The sequence below is a fragment of the Amphibalanus amphitrite genome, unplaced genomic scaffold (assembly GCF_019059575.1).
Source record: "Amphibalanus amphitrite isolate SeventyFive unplaced genomic scaffold, NRLGWU_Aamphi_draft 000034F_arrow, whole genome shotgun sequence".
NCBI lineage: Eukaryota > Metazoa > Arthropoda > Thecostraca > Balanomorpha > Balanidae > Amphibalanus > Amphibalanus amphitrite.
Genome location: NW_024881530.1, coordinates 1,500,521 through 1,523,805, shown reverse-complemented (window position 1 = coordinate 1,523,805; position 23,285 = coordinate 1,500,521). Strand labels below are relative to the sequence as shown.

At 55.5% G+C, this 23,285-nt stretch overlaps 1 protein-coding gene across 7 annotated transcripts in view; it reads left to right on the top strand.

The window, feature by feature from the left end:
• The window catches only part of LOC122370373 (transcription factor AP-2-epsilon-like), a 105,498-nt gene that overhangs the window by 10,531 nt on the left and 71,682 nt on the right, over positions 1–23,285 (top strand). For all 7 annotated transcript variants that reach the window (XM_043345940.1, XM_043345915.1, XM_043345933.1 and 4 more), the window contains exons 2-3: positions 5,081–5,356; positions 10,392–10,532. In XM_043345940.1, coding sequence (XP_043201875.1) covers positions 5,081–5,356; positions 10,392–10,532 — 417 coding nt within the window. The remainder of the gene's footprint in view (positions 1–5,080; positions 5,357–10,391; positions 10,533–23,285) is intronic.

Sequence of the window (23,285 nt, the reverse complement as noted above, 5' to 3'; positions counted from 1 at the left end):
TAATAGTTAAACGAAAATATTTGGTCAAAACTAATAATTTGAAGCTTGGGCAATGTGATGAATGCAAAAAAAGTCAACTGTGTCATTGCTTTTTTATTGTCACAGCTAATTTAAATATCCATGTCATAGATGTGTGTGCAATGCTTCAAGAGACTTACAAATACAGAGCAATACTAAATGCCCCCCAATGCCCCCCGGTATTTTTGGTGTTACCTTGCTCCCCAATACTTGCCTGACCAGAAACAAGGTCATTTAGCTGCGTCCACCTGCGACGAAGCAAGTTATGAAGCTTTTTTCAATGATGTCACTGCGCTTAGCTGCGGCTGTGACATACCGGCGAGCGCTGCGGCAGGGTCACAAAGGCAAAAAACAGGGTATTAGTGGATGCGACTAATGTTTTATAGACATGTATGACAGAAACTCATAACTGATGGCTTTGCAAAAAAAAATGGCAGTTCTTTCGGGTTAGCGGTCCGAATTCCGGACATTCCGGCACTAGTGTGGGGACGCCGGTGAAAACAGGGCGCCGGAGGGCACATTAGTAACGTGACATTTGGAGCTTCTCCCCCTTCGTGGGCCTTCTACATGCTAAACGTCACGTGTGAATTTCACGAACCTTGATTACCCGTTTTCACCGTCGTCCTAGTCTGGCGACCTGGCCCTCAGGCGGTTTGACCGCGTGCCCGGCCCACTGTACCCACGTGGCCGGGGTAGTCTGAGCTTGACGATTGTAGCGAGCGCACGTAGGTATATTCTTGTCGTTCCATCACTAGCAAAACAGGCAGATAAGCAATGTGTATTGCTTACAAAGCCATTCTTGACATCGTCTTGACCAGTCCAGATGGTGTAGGGCCGGCTCAAGTAGAGGATTTTTCAGCTAGCATTGCTCGTATTTTGAATGTTCAATTGACGACTGATGACATTCGAGCACTGGGAAAGCTGCTTAACAAGTTAAAGGAAAAATGGATAGCCGCTCATCGCAATGAAGATGGCTTTCTGTCAAGAAACCAAAATTGGACTCAGCTGACATTTTGTCTATCAGAGGCCAGAGCCTGCAACCTGAAAACGGTTGACATAAAAACGTCCAGCACTACTATATAGGTACACACGTCACATATCACATGTCATACGGTACCTACATGTTTAGAAATCACGCAAAATCCATTTCGGATGTTCTGGCTTTCATTTCTGGTGTAAAAGCAGCCATTAAAGGGCAGTTATCATTTTTGGCGTGCTAATTCCTGCATCGGACCCATAGTGCGACGGTACGGCGCGGTCCGAGTCCATGCTGTCTGTCAGGAGAGCCGGATGCCCCGGACTCCGGAGCGCGCGCGGCGCGGCCGCCGGGATCGCTGCACGACTGCGCTAAATAACCGGCCGACACGCGGCTGTAAATGAAAATTTGATGTATGCTTGGTAGAGCGAATGCCGGCGATCGGCCGGGCGGGGGTCCGCCGAGGTGTTATTTATAAAAGGCCGGCGCGGAGGGCCCGGGATTAGCGGCCGGCCGGCGCAGCGGGGTGCCGCCCGCTGGCCCACGGTCCCTGTCTCTATTTAATGAGCTGCGATTTCATATTGATTGGTTTTCGATCTGTTGATACTGACGCGCCTGGAATACGGGATGAAAGTCTCTCGGCTCTCGACTCTCGGCTCGGCGGAGGAGCGCACCTCACCGGGCCAGCCGAGCCGAGCGGACAGGCCATGTGACCGGCCGCGGCGCCGCGGCGGCTCGCTCGGGCCGCACCTGTCGTGCCGAGGAGCCGCTGATAACACGGCGGATGGCGGAGCCCGCTGCGACCCCACGACACCCCGCCGCGCGCACCGCTCCGCCCTGCTCTGACGAGGACCGGAGAGCTGGGACACAGCCGGGCACCCCGGACCCGCAGCGACCGCGATCATGGGTGTCGCGGAATATTGGACGTCGAAGGACGTTGGCTGTGCATACAATATGGAAAGACATTTGTCGTCACAAAGTTGGCATCTCCTTAGAAAAGGGGAATTCATACCCCTTTAGATTGTCCGATAATTATTTTTTGCGAAGCATCTACAATCTACATACATAGCTGCCGTTCACGCATAAGGTGAATGCTGTCTCAAGCAGCTATGAAAGCACGTGTATAAACATAATGTGCTCTGGAGTATATTTCGCCACCCAGTTTTCAAATCCAAATTATTCATCACTCGTCCAAACTCCGTGGCACCATCCTCCAGCAGCCTCAACACACATACAGCGCTGTCAGGGGGTGCCCTGTAGAGGCCGCAGTCGGGTCGCAGTCTGACATTTTCTACACAGATCTGTAAAACCGGCGCCGCCGGAACCTGCGCGTTCGACCGGCAGCGGCCGATATGAGCGCTGACAAGCGTCACGGAGAGCAGCTCATACATTTTAAACATTTCTGACGCCGGTGTCGGCCGGGTCGCTGGCCCCATCTGATCAGCGCGTCATGCCTGGTCTCGGACGGACTGAGAGGGCGACTGGGGCGGACGGACGGTGCGCGGGGGACAGCCCAGTGGCTCGGGAAGTGTCACAGGGACGTATGAATCAGACTGCTAGAGGTGACAGATGTTGAGCTCTCTCGGGCTCAGAAGATGTTGGGCGCTCTCAGACTTTACATAGGATCCATAGTAGCTGGCTTCGTACGGTTTCGTGCTTATGGCGTGTAATTATGTATGCATGATCAAAAGTGTTTCAGAAATGCTTTGCGATGCACAGTGTGTTCCGACGAGTTCGTTCGCAGTCAGTTCCATGAAGGGAGTTCAGGAGGATCAGAGCATGTTTAATGAAGCGCAGAATAACGTCGTAGAGGATAACGTAAGCAAAATAAATCCGGGTAAGTAATCTCTGAGAACCTGTTCGAACTACGTAGCGGTGCATTGCGGCGGATCGGCCTTCTGACCGGTTCGTATGGGTTCGAGTGCGAGTCAGCCGGTCATGGCCGCGTCTCTATCTATCCTTCCTTCCCCCAGTGAGGTGGAGGGGCAGCCCGCACGGTCCCCTCGCCTGCTCACCAACCGATGCACAGAGTCGTAAACAGTAATCTACCCGCCATTCCGTCCGACCGGCCGAGGGGCCGGACAGACGCGAGGCAGGACGGCCGTCGGTTATACCCAGGTGTCTTCAGCTCGGACATGGGAACAGGTAAACTGTCGGCGCTACGCTTTAACTCGTTCTCCCCACGGAGAGCGGGGCTGATTGGTGTTCGCTAGGCTGTGGTGAGACTGGGGCACGGCGCGTGACCGCGCTGAGGTAAGGCTTTGGGCAATGCCGGATCTGGGCGACACGTCATCAGGTCACGGTGAGTGCCGCTGTGACGCGTCATCGGGTCACGGTGGCTGACGAGTTGCTACTAGAGTCAGCAGACGGGTAACTTCATGGCAGAATTCCAGTTTCGTAGCCGTGGCCGATCAATTGAAGCACGGGTATGACTTTTCGGGCATAAGTAAGTTGTTAAGTAAGTAAGTTTATTAAGTTCGGACATACGTTGGAAACGCTTTGTCGGTCCGGATTAGAAGATAGGCAAGACGACAGCAGCATGCAGGCTCAGTGGTCAGCATGGTCCCGAACATCGGACCGTTGGCGCCCCTCGCCCTCGGGACCTCCACTTCCCGTCCAGCCGCGACCCCCACCGGCCGCAGACTATCCGCAGAGGTTCGTGACAGCGCCGCGTTACCTCGGTACCGGGAAACGGCCGGGTGGTCAGACAAGGGTAATATTCTTCAGAGTGTGCAACTCAGCCAGTGACGGTCTTTCCGTCAGTGAAGTCTGTTACGCTTCACGAGGCTTGCTTTTTGGAAAGTCCCGGTGCCTTTCCAAATCCAAACACAAACATTGTCAGCGGCGTTGAAGTCGTTGAAGCGGCTTGGCTCCAGCAGACAGAAGGGCTTATCACCAGTTTTCAGTCACTAAGAGAGCATCATTATTTGTCATGGTAATTTCCTTTCGTGAAATAACAGCTCAGCCAGCCATGACTAGAGGGAAGGTGAACTGTTGCAACGGTTGCACGGGTGCATCCTTTCGAGACTTCATTGAAGATGCTGGTCGTCCCATCCGAGGCCATGGTTCATTTACCGTGTGCAGGCCATTTATATGTGCTCAATCATGTCAGTTATGACGCTTTCTATTGCGGTGAATGTCAACCTGAGCGCTGCTTAGGTCCATATCTGGCTTCAGCTCGACAGAAAACCTTGCCTCATTGCAGAATTATGCGCGTGCAAGCAATTTGGCGTGTAATAAAAGTAGCCAATATATTCCAGTAGGAGGAATGCTAGTGCAAGCCGTTGTCTCATTCATGCTTATATATCGGTCCAAATTGTACGACGTGAATTCGCGCACCAGCCACTATTCGCTCTAATTTATTCCGTTTTATAATGAGAATGACGCCATGCCTGGATATCTTGCAGCGCGGCTGGTCCTTTGGCGCCGAGCGCGGCTGTGTCACGGCGCCGGCCGGCCGGAGAGCAGGGCAGCTCTGCGGCACATTTGTAGAGCGGGGCAGTCGGCGGCCTGGTCGGACATTTCCCTCACGTGCCGGTCTTGCATGACGCGCCACTATCGTCGTCTATCTGCGGCGCTGATTACGGCGCGGCCAGTACCCGGAATGTGTCGGCGGCAGCACGTACCAATCTGCCGGCAGGGTGACCACTGACCGCCGTGCCGAGACCCGGCTTCGTGAACGTGTCGCCGCCCCGTCGGCCTTTCCCACGTCCACTCGATTCATTAGTTGAAACTTCAAAAGAAAACTACCGTGATCACGGTCAAAGCTGAACGCGCGATTTTTCCAACAGGTGACTACTTTGTCTTCATGACAAGCTCGTTGCCTGAAGTGTCCCGAGTATTTGTGCCTACGTGCTGCATTAGTCTGCTTCTGTGAAATGATGCAATGCGACATTGCTTTGTAGATATATCGAACAATGCATCATGTCTGCCAGTGACACGAGAACAAAGCACATGCCATGCTGCCTAAAGAACGTCATATCGGCCGATTATGCCCATGAAGTCGAGTAGCCTCTCAGCGCTCACTCTTCACGCTCTCATCTCATGCCCTTCAGCCGTCTAAGTCTCCCCGTCTGTGTGTTGCAGGAGCGCGTGGGGTCGCACCCGTCCGGCATGGGACCGATCACCTCCCTGGCCGGCTCGCCGACATTCAGCGGCACCGGACGGCTGAGTCACACACCATCGACGGACTTCCAGCCGCCCTACTTCCCACCGCCGTACAACCCGACCGCCAGCGACCAGTTTCAGCTGCACCATGTCAACCCCAGCGAGGTGGCCTATCAGCTGGGCAACAGTCTCCAACACCAGGGCTACCCGGCGGCCCTCGGACGCAGGACCGACCCCGACTCCGTCTCCGTTAGCGTGAGTACCTCGGGAGAGGCTAGGGAAGAGGTGTAGGGGACGGTGGGTGCATGAAGATATATGGAGATAAGGGATGTAGAACATACGGATGTAAGACTGGATGTAAGCGATAACAGTGGTCGGTGCACACGGTTATGATAAGAATGAAAAGAAACATGCATTGCATCTCTCCAAAATTGAGCTTGAGATGCTCATCTGCCAATAAATAAAAATTATAAATCAAGCCACCTGTTCTTTGTGCCCGGCCATTGTGTTAAGAGCAAGATCTGAGTGGCATAACGGACCTCCATTTGTTTGGGGTCGGTTCCTCGTGTGGCGTACACACCAAAGGCTATCCAAGCCATCTCTGGTTACAATGCAAACCTCGCCCAAACAGTTACAGCGCCCATCCATTGATACCGCGAGACGTCAGCGAACACAAGGTCTGTCAAATGCAAATCACTCTTTGCCGAGCGCGGGTCAAAAACGCTGCGGCAGACCTGTCCGGACATCACAAACATTGTTCTCTGCCATCTGTTCACTCGTCAGAAAGCACGTGCTGTTTACAAAAGCCGCTCGCCAGAAGCGGGATGCGAGTGTGAGCAGTTGCATCAGCTTGGGGACGTGACTCTGAACATGTTTCGGATGGAGGACATCCGTCTCTGGCCTTGACACGAGAAACGTGTCCTGATGCCACTAGGAGCTCCCAGGCTGACCGTTTTACAGAGCGCGTGAGGGAAGCGATCTTGCAAAAAGTCAGTTTGATAAGTGATGTTTTATCAGATCCGCGCTTCTTCTCGCAATAGATGCGATCATCCCGATCGAAATTACCGCTATGGAATTTTCGGATAGGTCAACTACCAATTGAACTATGAGCGATGTGACTAAATGAGATGGTACGAGGCGAAAGCACTCTTGTGACATTTTAATTGGGAAGATTACAAGTCTCGAGATGCGATCATGAATTGCGGAGAGTAAGAAACATTACTGAGACGACTAATATCGCAGCCTCTTCTGCTTACCTTATTCCCCCTGTCGAGTTGAGGCAAGGTATTGCCATTTGTTTTTAAGTACAGTAATGTTATTTTCATCGTTTTCCTCTCGAGCAATCCATTTATGTTTCTCGGGTTGATACTTTGTATTTCCTTAATTGCGTAACTTGTGAATGTGTTTCATATCTTATATCGCTTACCTGACGGCTTCCGTTTCCCTCAAAAGGCAGCCTAAGAAATAGGTTCTCGCGCATAGCTCATTTCCTACCTTTATTAACGGCCGACTAAATTGTCACAAAACTGACACGGTGGATATGGACGGAAATACCTCACCGCCGAGTTCCAGAGGAATGAATCGGCCCCTAATTTCTCCCTTTACCGGTAACCCAGCGCCCGAACGTCTGCCGTCGCTGTTCTGTCATACCTACATACCGCGAGCTCGGTATGACACATTTTACGAGCTCTTGATTGGCATGCCTCACGCAAAATGCACCACCAGCGGCTTCATTATCCTGAGTCAGAACACTTCTCGGAGCTGATAAACGACCGACCGCACCACGTGGTTATGCTATAATTATAAACCATTTGGTCATCCGGTCTCGGGTGGCCTGACCTTTCGTCCTGCCGTCCTGCCGCCCGATCGTCCATAGTTGTGTCGTCCTTGGTTCAACCCTGACCACCAACCACCCGATCCAACCCATCCAACCATTAACGACCACCCTGCCATCTGAGAGTCCAGCTTCTTGATGGTCCAGCCACCCACCGTCCAACTCTGAACCATCCAGCCCTTACCATCAAACTCTCGGCCGTTCCAGCCCATTTTACTGCCCAGCCTCCAGCCGTCTAACTCCCGTACCGTCCAACTCCCGTACCGTCCAACTCCAAGCCGTCCAGCGCCCAGCCCTCAAACTCCCAACCCTCAACCTCTCAACCATCCAACTCCCAACGACCGTTTGCCCATCGCACTGCACCGTTGCACTGTTTGAACGGGTGACTGGACGCTCGCAGGCGGTGGTCGTTGAACGCGCTCGACCCCGGAGTAGCACCGGAGAAATACTCGCGCAGCAATTGGACTATTTGCACAGCCGGCCAAATAACTACAATAGCATTGCGGTGGGCCGAGCGACACAAGCAAATATAGGCGAGTTGCAGAGCCCGATGTAAAGCCGGCAGACCGACGAATATGGTAGGAGGTGCGGCGTTAGTGGGGTGTTCGGAGACAGTGGAAAGACGCCGAGTCGATCGGACAGGACCAGGCCGACACAAAAACGCGGCCAATTAGTCCTCTGGGATGGGAGGCTAGGATAAGAGCTGTTACACTGGAGGCCGTGCTCGGCGGTGTTCGGAGATGGTAGGAGCAGGACCAGATCCCATATCAGGTCCGGAGACTGATGGCGACTTCCGTTCAACGTGGAAAAACATGAATTGGAGATAAGAAATACTCCAGCTGAGATACTTTTATTGTTTAAATCAATAGTGCGGAGTAGTTTTTACAAACTGAAAACGAGTTCGTTTGTCACCTTGATATCGCTGGCTAAAAACACGTCAGTTCACTCTCATTCGTCTGCGGTTGGATGTATCGCTGTTGTCAACGGACAGCCTCGCCGGCGGCGCCCGCCTCACTGGCCCCGTTCGGCGGGCTCGTGGGTGCCTCCGGGGCCGGCCCTCGGCAGCCGCTGACATTATGTAAGCCGACTGGGTAAAAAGCGCCGCCGCCCGGCCGACAGGGCAGAGGTCAGCCGTCGGGTCACCGTCACAACAGCTGAATGGGCTGCCGGAGACGGCCGTCAGAGCGACCCCGACAGCCGACCCGGGCCGCCTGTCAGCGCGGCCTCACAGCGGCGACAGACGAGCTCGGCCGAAAATGAACTCGAGAGCCGAGCTGTTTGGAAACGTCTGAATGACTATTGTGAAAATAACAGGAACCATGAATCGGAAGGCTTGAATGTTTGACAATCATTCTTCACAGACGTTCGATTATAGATTATGGGAAAATGATAAATCCATGGTTCCTCATGAGCTGCAAGTCAGAGAACGACGCTGACCGGTTTGGTTTGAGCCGGAGTGGGCACCGTTCTGGAAAGTTCGTCTGGTGGCGTACCATCTCGGAGCGGTGCGGCGGCTGTCAATGTCACGAGGTACCATGTAGTGGCGCCCGCCCGCCGTCACCTGTCTGTCTCCTATGCGCATGTCATTACCGCTGCCGAGTCTGAGCCGTCTCCATGGGGACAATGGCCCCTCGAGGGCGCCGCAGTCACCGGCAGTGCGCCCGGCGTGTTTACCGACGTGCCGTCACCGGCTGACGGATGGCCAGGCGGCGATCACGATTGGCAGTCGCTGCCGTTCGTGAGCAGCGTGAGCCGATGTTAAACATGACTCCGGCTCAGCAGCGAGACACTTGGGAGTACTGAACATGGTGTAATCCTAAGTGCGGCGCGCGCGCGCGCGCGCTTCCTAATGGCTGGATCCGACTTTTCGAGGAATAAGGCTGCCAAACGGGTTGTGCGAGGAGCGCCTGTCGTCACGGAATTCCCGTGTTGGCTAACCGGCCCGCAGGAATGGCGCAGGCACGGTGGCGTCGTGTCCGAGCATATGTCCAGTAAAACATGCAGGCGGAACTCGGGGATTTCGATGCATAAAATACGGCCGGGATGTCCGTCGCATCTGGGACAGGAGCTCTGCTGATCACGAGTGGGGATGTTCAGGTCATTTGTAACCGGATCTGAGTAGCTGGGTGCATTGAAATGGAGCGACGTGGGATGAACTGTGAATGGGATTACATCTGTAACTCGTGCAAAGAGGAAACGCTCGGACCACAAACCTCAGACATGAGCTTTTTAGTGAAATCGCTGCTTATCGGCCTATCTAAAGTCGCAACAGTGCATCCTTAAACAGTGCATTAGCCAAGACAACAAGTTAATCTCAAGCGCGCGACTAGCAAACCCAAACAGCCGCCGGTCTGTCTGGGCCTGCGAGCAGCCAGCACCTCCTCCCCGGGGGCGCGGCCGGCCACCTGTCGACGACCGGCTGTGTCGGAGCCGACGGCGGCCCCGGCGGCCGACTGTCTGCACGTGCCGCCGTCGCGCCGCGGGGGACAGCTCGGACGACTGGGCCGCGTCGAGTGCCGGCCCGGGGCGGCGGTGGATAGCGTACTACGGACTCGTGTCCCTGCCGCCGGCAGTTGGATGGAAGGAATGGATGGGACGGGCTCGACGGGACGGGCTAGACGGGGCGGAATGGGGGAGCAGGTGGGATTAAAGGGACGGATGGGATGGGAGGCATGGTGGGACGGACAGGGGACAGGAAAGACGTGGAATGAAGTAGCCACGGGTGCTTGATGTCGATGAAACAAGCTGAAGACCCTGGAGAGGGTCGGGAAGTGCCATGGCGAAGATAGTGGGACGAGAAGAACGCTGATGATGTGAAGCATGCAACTGTAATGCCTAGTACACTGTTGTGATGGCAGCGATAACATTTTGGGTCTTACATTACACGTGGAATTTAAATGGTGGTTAGAGTTCTCGTTTACCGTTAAATAGCTAATTTGAAAGACAAAAATGCTCGATGTGACCGTCGTAAACGCGGATTCCGTCTCCAAGCCTCCAGGGAACAGACGCTCGATCACTTCCCAGAGAATTAATGTCCACATAATCCCGTGTTCGTCTCGTCCTTTCGGGTCCATCAAATGTCCAATGCATGTCTTGCTGCTCCGTACAGGGGAACTCATGCATCGGACCTAATGGCTGATGATTTGCTATGCTTGACGCGTAGTCAGAACATGGTTCGTGTGTCAATCGAAATTCGAAACACGATTGTGGTGGCCGGAGATGTCTGTCAGAAGCTCTGTGACATATAGCACTCTCACCGCTATGGCCTACGGGCCGTACCCGCGTTTATCCGTCCCCTGATTCTCACATCTTCAATTTTTGCACATTCTTTGTATGTTACACGCGTACCCAACACCTTCACCTCTTCATTTTTGCTCTGTCTTGTGTTGTTCTCTTCTCTAGACAGATTGCCATGATCGTCCCACTGACCCCATGTCACTGTGTCTGTACCCTCAGGCGGCCAACGCTCATATGTACGACACGTCTCGCTACATGTCCCGGCCCGAGACAGTACTGATGCGTGCCGGACACATGCTAGCGGACGCCCAGGAAGCGATCGTCATCCCCAACCCGATCCACACCATGGACGACGGACAGGTGAGCGCTCAGTACCCCCCGTGACGTCAGCGCGGGCGTGACGTCAGCACGGGGCCGAGAGGAACGGAGTTTACATGCACGGGACATGTGATATAAGCGTTAGGTCATGCAGATGCTGCGATTGCGTGGTCGGAGCAATGTTTCCAGTGGCTTCCTCATGTTGATCGGCGCTAATGATTACGAGCTTTATATGTTCTTTTAGAGTAAGCTGCAGATAAATTGGCTCATGACTTAGCGTGTTGAAATGATGACTTCAGATACGTGTCACGACTAATCTTATTGAATCCTACTTGAGGTCATTTACATTAGAAATGAATACAGTAGCTGTCTATGGTGGCGGCAATGTTGTCGAACACAGTTGTATGTGTGGGCTTATCAGGCGGTATGAGTCAAAGGCAATTGGATTTGGGGTCTTTATCTCGCCATCTCTCCGCTGGAGAGAGATGCACGTCATCTGATTTGCAACTGATGAATCGATAGTGCACGAGGCAGCCTTTTGTGATTATGTCCGATTGGCTTAGCTTATCGGGCCGCGCCGGCCGGGCGATATCTCTGAGGATTAGGGCCTCTAAAGACGGGCCGAAATTCTCTCTATCGACTGCCGGACGTGGCCGCAGAGATGGAGTGTGGCCACCGGGTATGGACGGCCGAAATAGCCGCTCGGATGCGCCCGTATATTCTATCGGCACAATTCCCGTGTGCCAATGGAACCAGCGGGAGCTGGGAGGACCGGATGGTTCCCATGGCAGAGAGGGTGAGTTGCGCGCGCCGGCGCCGGTGCCGCCCGCTGCGCCGCCGTCTCTGGCGCGCCACCAGCGCCGCGCCGCGCTGCAAACACCAACTGTAAATGTAATTGATGCCGGCAAGGCGGCATGAAAATTAAAACCATTTTGTTCGCGTCGCTCCTCAATAGATAATGGCGCCCGATTATATTGAGCCCGTTTGATTGTTGTCATCGGGTCGCCGTTAGAGCTGCAGATTTTATCGCCGTGCACGGCGTAAAGCCTGAGTTACGGTGCACTGCGGCCAACGCGACGCTGGTGTGGCGACTGCGGCGGCGGCACAATGGCCGCCCCTGCGCCGCCACCGCCGAGGCTACTGGGGCAGTTCGGGGCTGGTCACCCCCCGTCGCTGCGACAGCGCAAAGAGGCCGTAAAGGGCGCCTCAGCTGCCCCCGCTCAACACAGAGGTGACATCCGTCCTCTGCCGCAGCTGCCGTACGTACACTGTTCCATAACCCGAAACAGACCAAACTCCAAATCGGAATGCACATCCGATGCAAAGCAGCCGGCCGCGCAATTTCATGAAGAGCGAGCACGGACCCGGTACACTCGGATGTCTGCAAAAGTCGCGTTTATCTGAGCGGCGGCTGCTGCACTCTCGGTTCACGGGTCCGTGCGCTCACCCCGGCCGGCCTGTCGTGTTTTATGAGACGACCTGGCTGAGCGGGGTCGCCGGCTGTAAAGCAGGCGACATCTGTCCACGCTGGCGGCCGGCGGGGCCCGCTACGGTCATCGGGACCGTCCAGCGCCGATCTTATCCCGGTGCGCCGGAACAGGGGCGGTATCTCAGCGGCGCGGCCGGCGCTGCACAGTGCCGACAGCGCGAGCCGCTTTAGCACCCCGCCAGCCACCGCTCATGGGTGGAGCTGAGAGTGGCCGGGTCTGACCGGCCCGCAGGACCCGGCCGCGTGTTCCACATGCCCATGTCGGCTCTATAATTGTGTTTTAGAGCGAAAATGAGTAACGGTTGAGCATAAAGTGCAGTTAGGAAGGTGCGATGAGTTTCAAGCAGCCAATGCGATGAATAAAACTCGATTATATGGCTTCTGCGATCGTTATCGAAAGGTAACGATCTTGTTGAAACCATGTCCAGGATGGTTTTAACATTTTCAAAGCGCACTTGCGTCGTTCTCTGCATCGTAAAACGAAAACACGGAAAAGCAAAGATGCTCTTGCCCATAAAACGGTCCGAAACTTAGAACTGCGTTTTCTCTAATGAATCTCATTATTCAAGGACTTCGAAATGTTGAAGTTTCGACAAGCTCCAGCGCACTGCCCGATAGCTGGTTTCACCGCATAGACTGGTAGCCGTACGCTCGTCGCGGTTTACTTCGCCTATTTAAACCGAACACTGCATTCAGTTGGCGAACCGTTATCGAGTGAAGCTGTATCTATAGGATCATCACCAGGATGCCGGGTCCGATCTCGGTCTGGACAGAGCTCCGTCCCAAACCGATCATTCCGCCACATTAGACGGTCGGCCATCCGGATCGACAGGTGCGCTGGGTCGCGGTTTCTCCTCTCATGCGAACCCACGGGTGTCGCCCAGTGTCGCTGGTCCTGTGGACCCCTGTGTCAGCCGCGACTGGTAGACCCGAGTGACTGCTCTCCGTGGCTCCAGGTGTCGCCCGTCGCGGGTCGTTGCGCAGAGAGACGCCAGTCCGCTCCATGGGAGTCCGCCGTCACCGTGCCACGCGATGATGGCCGGCTCTGTCCGCGGAAAACGCCATTTTCTGCTCTGCATATGCGCACAGGTGTAATTTATTGGAGCAACGGGCCGTCCCGAACTGTGAGAACGGACGCAGAGCGCCTGGCCGGCCCCGTACGATGACGTCACCCTCTGCGGCGACTTCTCACGTGATTACCGCTTTTCGGTGCATCAACCTCGGTGCCATGCGGCGGGACCGCCGCAGACGCACCCGTCATTAGGCGTATTTGCATGGGAAAGTGTAACTGTTTGCGTATTTGGTCGAGGCCAAATGGAGCGCTGCGCCCTCTTTCGGCACGATTAGTGGTCTGGGGCGATTTAATTACGTGCACGCCCGCCTCGCGCGGTTCCCAGGCTTTCGGCCGGCGCGAATTTTAATCGATTTCGGATCGACGCCGGTGCGGTGGCTTCACGCGCTGCGCGGGTGCGCGCGGGGAGGGGAGGGGAAGGGGACACGAGGGCTGACGTCACCGGCAGTCGGGTCACGCCGGAGCGCGGGGTCACGGCGGAAATTGTCTACCTGACCTCGGCTGATGACGCGCGGTGTGCCGCGAACACAGCGCGCGCACCATTACGGGCGTAACGGCCTTCCGCGAAGCACCGGGGTCCGACGCGGGGCAGGCCGGCTTGATTCATCGGCCGGTATTTATGTTTTCGTCGGGTGGTCGCGGCGGCGGCGGCAGCGGCGGCGGCGCAGGGGATAACAACTCGTCCGCTAATGATTGTGGCTCTGAGGGTCGGCCACCGCTGGTCACGTCAAAAACAACGCCGCCGCGCGAGCAAGCCGGGTAACACGCGGCCGGCGAGTCAGAGTGGAACTGCGAGCAAACTACGGAAATTCCAGGCCGGTTTTTACGGACTAAATATGGGAGGCGGGGCCCACGGACAGCCTCAAGGATTTTTATGATCGATGAGCGCATCTCGGTGCAGCGACTGCAGATTAGTCGAGCTGCTGCGTGGTAACGCGCTGGCTCTCCTCGCCATTTCGGCCGGGGAGCATTCATTCTGGCCAGGGTTCATAATGTCCAGGGTACGCTATGCCCAGTGTCAAAATGGCCAGTGCCTTGAATGGGCCAGAGTTCATAATGTCCAGGGATTGCATGGTCCAAATGTGGCCAACTGGCTGCAGATAGGGTATATTCAAAGAGGCCAGGGTTCATAATGTCCAGGGCACGATGTGTCCAGTGTTCAAAATGGCCAGGGTTCATAATGTCCAGGGCACGATGTGTCCAGTATTCGAAATGGCCAGGGTTCATAATGTCCAGGGCACGATGTGTCCAGTGTTCAAAATGGCCAGTGCCTTGAATGGGCCAGAGTTCATAATGTCCAGGGATTACATAGTCACTGAAAGTGACGTCATTATGTAAAAAACACGGAATCAGCTCAATGCAAAGCAGTGCAGTGCCGAAGGCAATGCCTTAGGAGAGATTACAGGCAATAGTAAATCAAATATTTTTAGGTTAAGTGGTTATGTATCTGGCAGGTTAGGTTAGGTTAGGTTAGGTTAGGTTAGGTTAGGTTAGGTTAGGTTAGGTTAGGTTAGGTTAGGTTAGGTTAGGTTAGGTTAGGTTAGGTTAGGTTAGGTTAGGTTAGGTTAGGTTAGGTTTGGTTGGGTTGGGTTGGGTTGACTATGTAATCCCTGGACACTATGAACTCTGGCCCATTCAAGGCACTGGCCATTTTGAACACTGGACACATCGTGCCCTGGACATTATGAGCCCTGGCCATTTCGAACACTGGACACATCGTGCCCTGGACATTATGAACCCTGGCCATTTTGAACACTGGACACATCGTGCCTGGACATTATGAGCCCTGGCCTCTTTGAATTTACCCTATCTGCAGCCAGTTGGCCACTTTTGGACCATGTAATCCCTGGACAATGTGAACACTGGCCAATTCAAGGCACTGGCCAATTCGAGCATTGGACACATTGTGCCCTGGACATTATGAACCCTGGCCTAAATAATACGTACCCATTTCGGCCCGCGTTTCGCTCGATGCTCGCGCGCTCTCCAGCTGGCGGCACCGACCGTAATAGCCCTCATCTGCGCACAGATTGCCCGAGTCTGCGCTTATGACTGCCCCTCACACATCCAGCACAGTGTTGTGAGTCGCTCAATGACGCCATAAACTGGTATATCCCCGTGAGAACTCGGGGGAAGTGGCGACACCGTTCGGTCGCCGTCCCGACCTGAGTCGACCGCTCTGTCCGGCCGGCCGGCCATCTGGCCATCCGCCAGTGTATGCCGAGTTTATACGGCCGCTTTGAGATGGTAATCCGCCGTCTGTGCGACCGGCCTGTCGTCCATGGTACCTCTCGGACTAGCCGCCGCCCGCCTCTGCACGGCATTCACCGGCAATTATCGTAAACTGCAGCGGCCGCGGCCGGCTGCCACTGAGGCGCAGCTGCGGAGACCGGGAGGCTGTGGCTGAGGCTGTGGCTATGTGTAAGCGATTTTGAAGGCTGTTGATATGCCAGCGGTGGAGATTTTGTGGACATTGCAGGTGAAGATGGTGAAGCGTTTCTCGACTGGGAGGTTGCTTTGGTTGCACTTAAAACTCTTTTGCTAGTAACCGAAGATGTTGCCGAGGTGCGAGTCCACGGAGTCCTGCGCGGAGTCCGAGATGACCGCGGAGTCCTGCGGCGGAGCGCTGAGCAGCCTCAGAGGCCCGTGATGTATCTGCACGGGGCGCGGTCCATCGCGGCACCGCACCGGCGCGCCGACAGGGCCGCGAAATCGAGATGGACGGAGCGGGGCAAGGACAGGCCGGCCAGTCGGCCGGGCCAGTCGGACAGATGCGGTCTGAGATGGGGCCAGGGACGGAGGGGCCGGCCGCGACGCGCCGGAACGACGGGTGGTCGCCGTCGACAGACAATGCACCGTAAACATCAACGGTGACCTGGATGGTGGCTGGACTCTCGCCTCTATCGTGAAGCCTTCGCCACTAAGCTGCTAGCTGCTGCTTGGCAGTGCTGCTGGGGTGTAGAGGTGGCGACGGCCGATCAAACGATGTTCATGGGCGAATATTTCGTGATGGACTGACTATAGATGGGGACACAAATATGACCCTGACTCTTTCGCTGTCAGGTTGTGGCATTTCTCAGCCTACGCTGGTCTCCAGAGCCATCTCAGAGTCCCTCCGACCCTCGATATCTGAAATCCGACACCACGGCCCTGCCTAGTTATCCGTCGGACGGTGCCGCTGCGGTCACTTGGAGGCGGGATACGATCAGAACAGGACCCACGAGAGGGACGATCTGGGATAGAGGACCGGCGCTGATGGCATCGGTCGTGTTTCGTCTCCTCCCTCCACTGTCCTCTCTCGCTTCTCTGGTAGCGCGAGGGCGACGTTTGACTCTGGCCACTCTTTTGTCACTGGCTTTGTGCCACTGCACCGTTGAGTCCTATTCCGACAAATTATTATCAGCAGTCTCAGTTCTCACCATATCGTCCCCATATCCGTCACCATGCCCATTTTCCTCTCAAGAATGCACTGTCGCCGCCGTCGTGGCCATCGCCAGCCACCACTATCAATACTACCATCATTATCACCAACTCTTACATCATCATCATCACCAGCCCCACCGCCACTACCACCGCCGCGGCCGCAGCCGAGCCGTTACGTTCCGCGCATCACTGGAGAAACTCTGGTGGTATGTCACACGGGCTTTGATACATGGGTGAAACTTGCGCCGCTTTATCGCCAGATGGACGGCGCACAGCGGACGATTGCGGCGCACCGAGTTCCCAGGGCTGTCGTGTAGGTACCGGACGTAGAGCGCTCGTAAGCACCCGTGCGATTCTGGACGCAGTGGGCCAGCTAACTGAAGCCGTAAATATGAGTCTGATGATGGATTGAAGGCTTGGCAGATGCTTGTCACAGCAGTGCTTATTGGCGAAATGTCGCCGGTGCTGCATAATTTGGTTATTCTGTCAGTGTGGGCCTCTTAGAGCCAAGAACGATATCAGCTGAGACCGATAAATTTAGAATCTCAGCAACAGCAAATACGGTGGCGATGCTTTGTCTCGTCACTAATGAGATCCCAAAGTGCGCTGGCTTGTGGAGCAAATAGCGTGTTCGGTCGTACCGGAACCTCTTGCGTGTGCGCTTCCATCTCCTCCTCCCATCCTGTCTCTATGTATCGGCTCTGGTGGGTGTGAGCGGGCGGGGAGAGAGCGCTGTAGCACCGGCCGGTGGCGGCGGCGGTGGGAGGAAGGCGGTGCCGGTGGGAGGAAGGCGGCGCTGATGCCCTGATTGACAGCGGCCCGGCCACGCCACGGTGGGTCCGCCCGGCGAGGCGCCGTACTTATACGGACCGGCGAATTAATGGGCCAACAGGCGAGGCGGGTCGCGCGGTTAGTGATCCGAGACGGGCTCGGAGAGGAGCCCCTCCTCCTCCTGGCCACTGTCGTGTTTGCTGATGAGACGCAGACCGCGGCCGGTCGGCGACCCGCAGCCGGTGGACAGGGGAGAATAGGGAGGTGACGCGGACTCTGGTGCCTCTTTGCTATCGAGGTGGAAAATCAGTACTCCGCTGAGTGCTTACTCCGACTGTTTTAAGCCAATGACTGCTCAAGCAAGGTCCGAAACCATCGGAACCGTCAGGGCGCTCCCAAATGCCTTCTTGACCCTGTCGAAAGTACCCGATGTCGCTGACAGAACAGCCTGACACCGCCCTGACATTTCCCGACACCGCCGACACCACGACGCGACGGGAGTCGTTTCGACCGGTCACGGAGCACTCATTAGGCGAGCTGTGTTGCCGAGGCAGGGAGTTTTCCGAGCTAATCGCTCCCCATCGGAGAGCTATCGCCGCCAGTCGCCGAGCTGGCGCCGAGGGACGACGGGTGCAGACTGTGACGATGGAGACGAGGATGGTGGGGAAAGTGACAAATTTCGTGGTGGAACTCTGGAAAAATACTTTAAAAAATCAGAGATATAAAACCAAGGCAGTAGTATGAATGGAAGAAGCGAGGGAGACTGGAACCGAGAGAGCGATTAGAATTTAAACGTTCATCGAAGTTTCAGATATTCAGGGAGAATGGATGAAATGTAAATGAGAGACGACACCGTAGGTATAGAGCTAGCTTAAATCTAATCGACCAGAAGTGAATGGATCTGTTGAAACATCCGGATTTAGAAGCTAGAGACATGGTTCGTTTCATCCGTTTCATCTAAGCCATGAAGTCACTGTGCTCAATCAATCCACTAATCCGCAACCTGTCATTACAGTCTACCAAGGAGAGCCTCGCCTCGGCTATGTATCTTGAATCGAACGGGCTGCTGCCAACCACCGGCACATATGTTATCAGTTGGACAGTGGCCGACGGGTAACGCCTCCTCTGCCCACGGTCAGCCCCGCTTGAGAGAGAGAGACCGGTCAGAAGAGTCATGCCGGTGACCGGCGTGTAGAACCCCGCAGCTCGTCAGTCTATTTTATACCTACGCGCTCTGCTGGCGCAGCTCGATCCGGCTCGGTGTGATTCTTGGTCGAGGGCTGTGTAAAGCCTAAGCTACACTAGCATGAATTCCGACGTTTTTTCGGTTTCTGCGGGATTTCGGTTCGCGTCGTCAAGTTCGCCTCATAGCGAATGCATTGCGCAAGCTACACTGCCAGTCTGGCGTCCCTGGAACGAAAACCCGCAAAAACCGACGAGTCGGAACCGAAAAAAAGTTCAGAGCTGTGAACTTTTTTTCGGTTTCTGCGGGATTTCGTTTTAGTGATTAATGATTAGAAGTGATTGTTACTAATGATATTGTGACGATGGAGCAGTTTCAAATGAAAATAATGAAAATGGTGTAATTCATGATTAAAGAAGACAAGATGTGTTTAAAAGCTCATCATTCTGCTTCAAATATGATAATTGTAACTAAGTTGACAAATGATTATGATCGAAAATATATTCTTGTTAGCTGTAAAATATTTATAACAATTATTTAATTATAATTTTGTTAAAACACGATAATATTTAACATGAATAATTAATTAATTTGATCACTTATCCATCACTATGCTATAAACAACGTCGTCCACGCGGCGGCCGCCCGGAACGAAAAAAACGCAGAAACCGTAAATACGCGGAAACCGAAATCACGCAGAAACCGAAAAAACGCTGATAGTGTAGCCTGAGCTTAAGTCGAAACGCTTGGCAGAGATCAGGGAAGGACACCAGAATAGCCCGCTCACCAGTGCGGAGCGTGAGTCGACGGTCCGGTTGTCCTCGAGATGATGATTGCTTTATGGGTTCGGCTGGGCAGCGCCACGCGGGCCGGTCCGCTCGGGTTGGCCCCAATCGGGTCGTTTTACGATCATGTGACCACAATTTTTGTGCGGCGAGGCGGCGCATCAAAGGGAGGGCGAGATAAGGTGGCCGAGATCGAACCGAGATGAGCGGTGAGATACCGACACGGGCTATCGTGACGGCCGGAGACGGACCAGAGATAGTTTGGAGACGGATTGGAGGCGGATTGGGGATGGGTCAGAGACGCATCAGAGACGAAGTATGGGCACTAAACAAACCATGAATTCGGTTGAAAAAGTAATACCTAAAAATGGTCTCCAAGCAGCTGAGATACCCACGCGAGACGGACGAGAGACAACTGACGACTGACGAGAGAGGTTTAGACGAGCAAGAGACGGACGAGAGACGGGCTGATCAGACTGGCCAAAGACGAACCGCGAGGATTGCTAACTAGCAGTGACTGTTAATTTCTGCCCCGAGATAAGTAGCTGGCATCCTGAAGAACATATGAGGGCCAGGCAAGGATCATTTGGCTCGGGAGGCCCGCTCCGTTCTGAGCTATGGTGGTCAGTCGAAGGCTGGTAGTTGATTGGTAACCAGATACGAGGTATGTGGTAACCTAACGACGCCAGCTCGGTAGCCAATTACGGCTCACCGTTTGGCAGCCGCTGTCCGATCAGTCAATAGAGACGGTCATCCACCGGGAAACCCGACTGTGATTAGCCGGTAACTAATCGGCTACTTGTTCATAAGCAAACCCACCGACTGACACGACTTCAGCCAAAATCAATCATCGTTAACCACCCACTTGTTGCACACCTCACAAAACACGCCATCGATTGAGTCACAGCACTTCAACACACGGTCGCGAAGGCGGCTCCGTAACAGCGAGCGCCGATGGGGATCGAACCGGAACCATCCCGATCGGGGAACCACAACCGGAACCGGCAGAGCGCTCAGGCGCGGCGCCGACCGGCCACACGGTCACGGTCGCCGCCTGCAAAGTGATTGTGACATTGAGCTGTACTGATGACCTACAGCTGTTGACGAAGGGACGACGACGGGACTGTAAAATCGAATGGCGGTTGTCAGCTGACGAAACTCGGGTCACGTGCCTGGAATGAGACTCGTGAGTAGATGAAAATGGGACGCACACCTGGCGCTCGTATTCGCGTTACTAATCATCTTAGCTGACTCGCTCGCCGTCCGCTGATTCCTATGAATCGGGACGAGTGATGTTTCCAGGGAAGATAAGTCACAGGGTGCCCGATTAAACTTTTCTCATAGGTATGAATAAATCATTTGTTAGTCGTTGTTTCAGCTGAAGACATTCCATTTCGTTTACTACGACCGTGACGTAAGACACGCCGTGCTGTCGTATCTCGCTGTAAATCGACCGAGTTTGTTACCACAGGTCGTTTTTTCTCGGCGCAGATTTACCAAGTCAGCTCGTGACGATGGAGATCGTTAATGCACCCGGCGCCGAGTCTGAGTCGATGTGAGACGCCGCCGCCGCGCCGAGCATTCTCGCTGTATACAGTGGAGTGGGGCGGCCGGTAAACGACACCAAATGTCAATACACCGCCGGACAAATAAACAGACAAAACGCAAAATGGACCTCTGTTAGACGCGGTGGCAAATAAACGGCGGGTCGCCGCCGCCGATGCTATTTGATACCCCTACTAACGGTTCACGGGGTCCAAACAGGTGAATATGGAGGCAAGGTTTACGAGGTGATTGATTCGAGTGATTCCAGTCAGTCAGGTAAACGGAGACGGTTTTGCATTAGCGGATGCCGTAATTAGAGCACTGTTCAGACTGACCCAGAAGGGGCAGGCGCTAGCTCGAATTAGAGCGGCTGGGACGGACAGGTGGGCGCCACCTCCGCGTGCGCCGCGGCCACCGCCACCTCTCCGGGCTCGTCACCGACACCGGCCGTGTGGTGGGCGGCTCCGGCCGCGTGTCGGGATGGTATCACCGGCAGCGAGCATTAATTACCGACATTCCTGACCCCGGCGCCTCCGCGGAGCTGACCGCGCGCGGGCCATGAGGCGGCCAGGCGAGCCCCGCGTGATTGACAGATCTATTTCCATGCGTCGGCCGCCGCTGCCGACGGTGCCAGTCGCGGACGGCGGCGGGGCGCGCCGGCTCCGCCCGAAAAACGCCTCCCGCTTCTTGTGGCGGGCTTCTTGTGCTGCTGCGGCGGCCCGTGCCGGATCGGTGCCCGTTTTTCGTCACCACTCCACACCGCTTTGGAGGTCGGCGGTGCGGTCGAGTTCGCCCATCACCGACCGAGCGCGCTCAAAATCCTCACCGATCGAGGAATCGTGATATATCTAGGAAGGTGAGCAATGGCATCGAAAATGCGGGATATGAAGAACGACAAGCCTGGCCCGGACTCCGACCTGCTTCGACCGGCTCTGACCGGACGAACTCGTCGGCAATAACCTGGCCGGGCCATCGAGCGGCCAGAGACAAACCTCGCCTGTCGGCCGATAATGGAGAGCGGGACGGAATAACAGGCGATTTCACGGCCGGTAATTGGTCTGCTGGCTACCCGGCGACCGTCCGCCGATCGGAGTGCCAGACGCCAAACAACAGCGGCTGCGCAGAACGGCCGCCACCTTTCTCAGGGGGTCCTGGGAGCGACGCACCGCACCGAGACGCACCGAGACGCACGGCGACGCGCTAGAATGTGCCGTGAGGTACTCTGAGGCAGTCTGTGCGGCCCTCTCTGACAGCCGTGAGCGTGTACGACTGTTGCCAAAAGTCGCGCAATTCGCGCCGGTGTCGCTCTGCGGCCCGTCCGATTTTCGTCGCGCTGTTGATGCTCTGTCTGGCTCAGACCTTGAAATGCTGAGGTCCAGCGGTTCGGGCGTCCGCGGGCTATTGGGCGCGAGCTGGACCTGTTGTATGACGCGGCGCCCGGGGCGGCGGGCGCGGCGGCGCGGTGTCCGGGCGCCCCCGGCCGGCGCGCGGCGCCCGGGGCGCCCAGCTGGTCGCCACCGCCCGGACCGTGCCGCCGGCGGTGCCACTACGTAGTAGATAGTGGCCGATAGAGTGCGACCCGCGGCGCCGGAGACCGCTTGCTCCAGTCAATGGGCCCTCAGCTGTGTGCCATCGCTGCTGGCGCTGTCTGTCTGTCTGCGGCTCGAGCCGGCGCGGCGCTCCGGCGACGGTGGTGCGGGGCAGTGGAGGGGAGGATTGTGGAATCGGGAAGACGGACATGGGAGACGTCAGACGGACATGGGGTTATTCAACCGAGATATAACTCGGCGCAAATGGTTGTATGTGATATTGCACTTGTTAATCTAATTGACTTCGACATACGGCTTTTCGATACTTATTGAGCCTCAGCTCCCATGTACCGTTTCGACGAGCCCCTTTTACGTTCCATTCGGTTATTTCCTCTCGACCAGCGTTTCTGTTATCAGCACTCCAACCTCTCCATCCAACCCTCCGTTCCCTCTCCCCCAGCTCTCCACTCTCTCCCCAGCCCTCCGTTCTCTCTCCGCTCGTCTCCGTGCTCTGCAGCACTGCACGGCGCCGTCAGCCTCCCCGCTCCGGTATTAGTCGATAGTAATGCTGCGATTACGCGCGCTCTAAGCGGCCGACGGCATACCGCGCCTCTATAATTAGCCTAATGTAACTGGCCGCGAACGTTTTCCAATACAATACTGTGGGCGAAATGCGGGCGCTGTTGCTGGCGGCGCCGTGGTGAGCTAGTGAGGTGAGACGGTGAGATGGCTGGTTCGCGGAACGGCGCTGACCGGCGAGAGGCTCCGTGGTGCCGAGATAGGGCGGCACAGGAGACTGACGGAGACAACAGCGCGTCTCCGGGGCTCGGAGAGGGCCAGCCAGCCCCGGCACCGCCGAGCGCGAGATGCCGCCGAGTTCCGTGCGAGGCGCCACTTTGCGGCACTGCTGTGTGCTCTTCGTTATGCTCGTGCTGGCCGGTCCGACAATTTATTGCTAATGACTCCTCGCCTCGGACTGCTACAAATATTTTTATTGC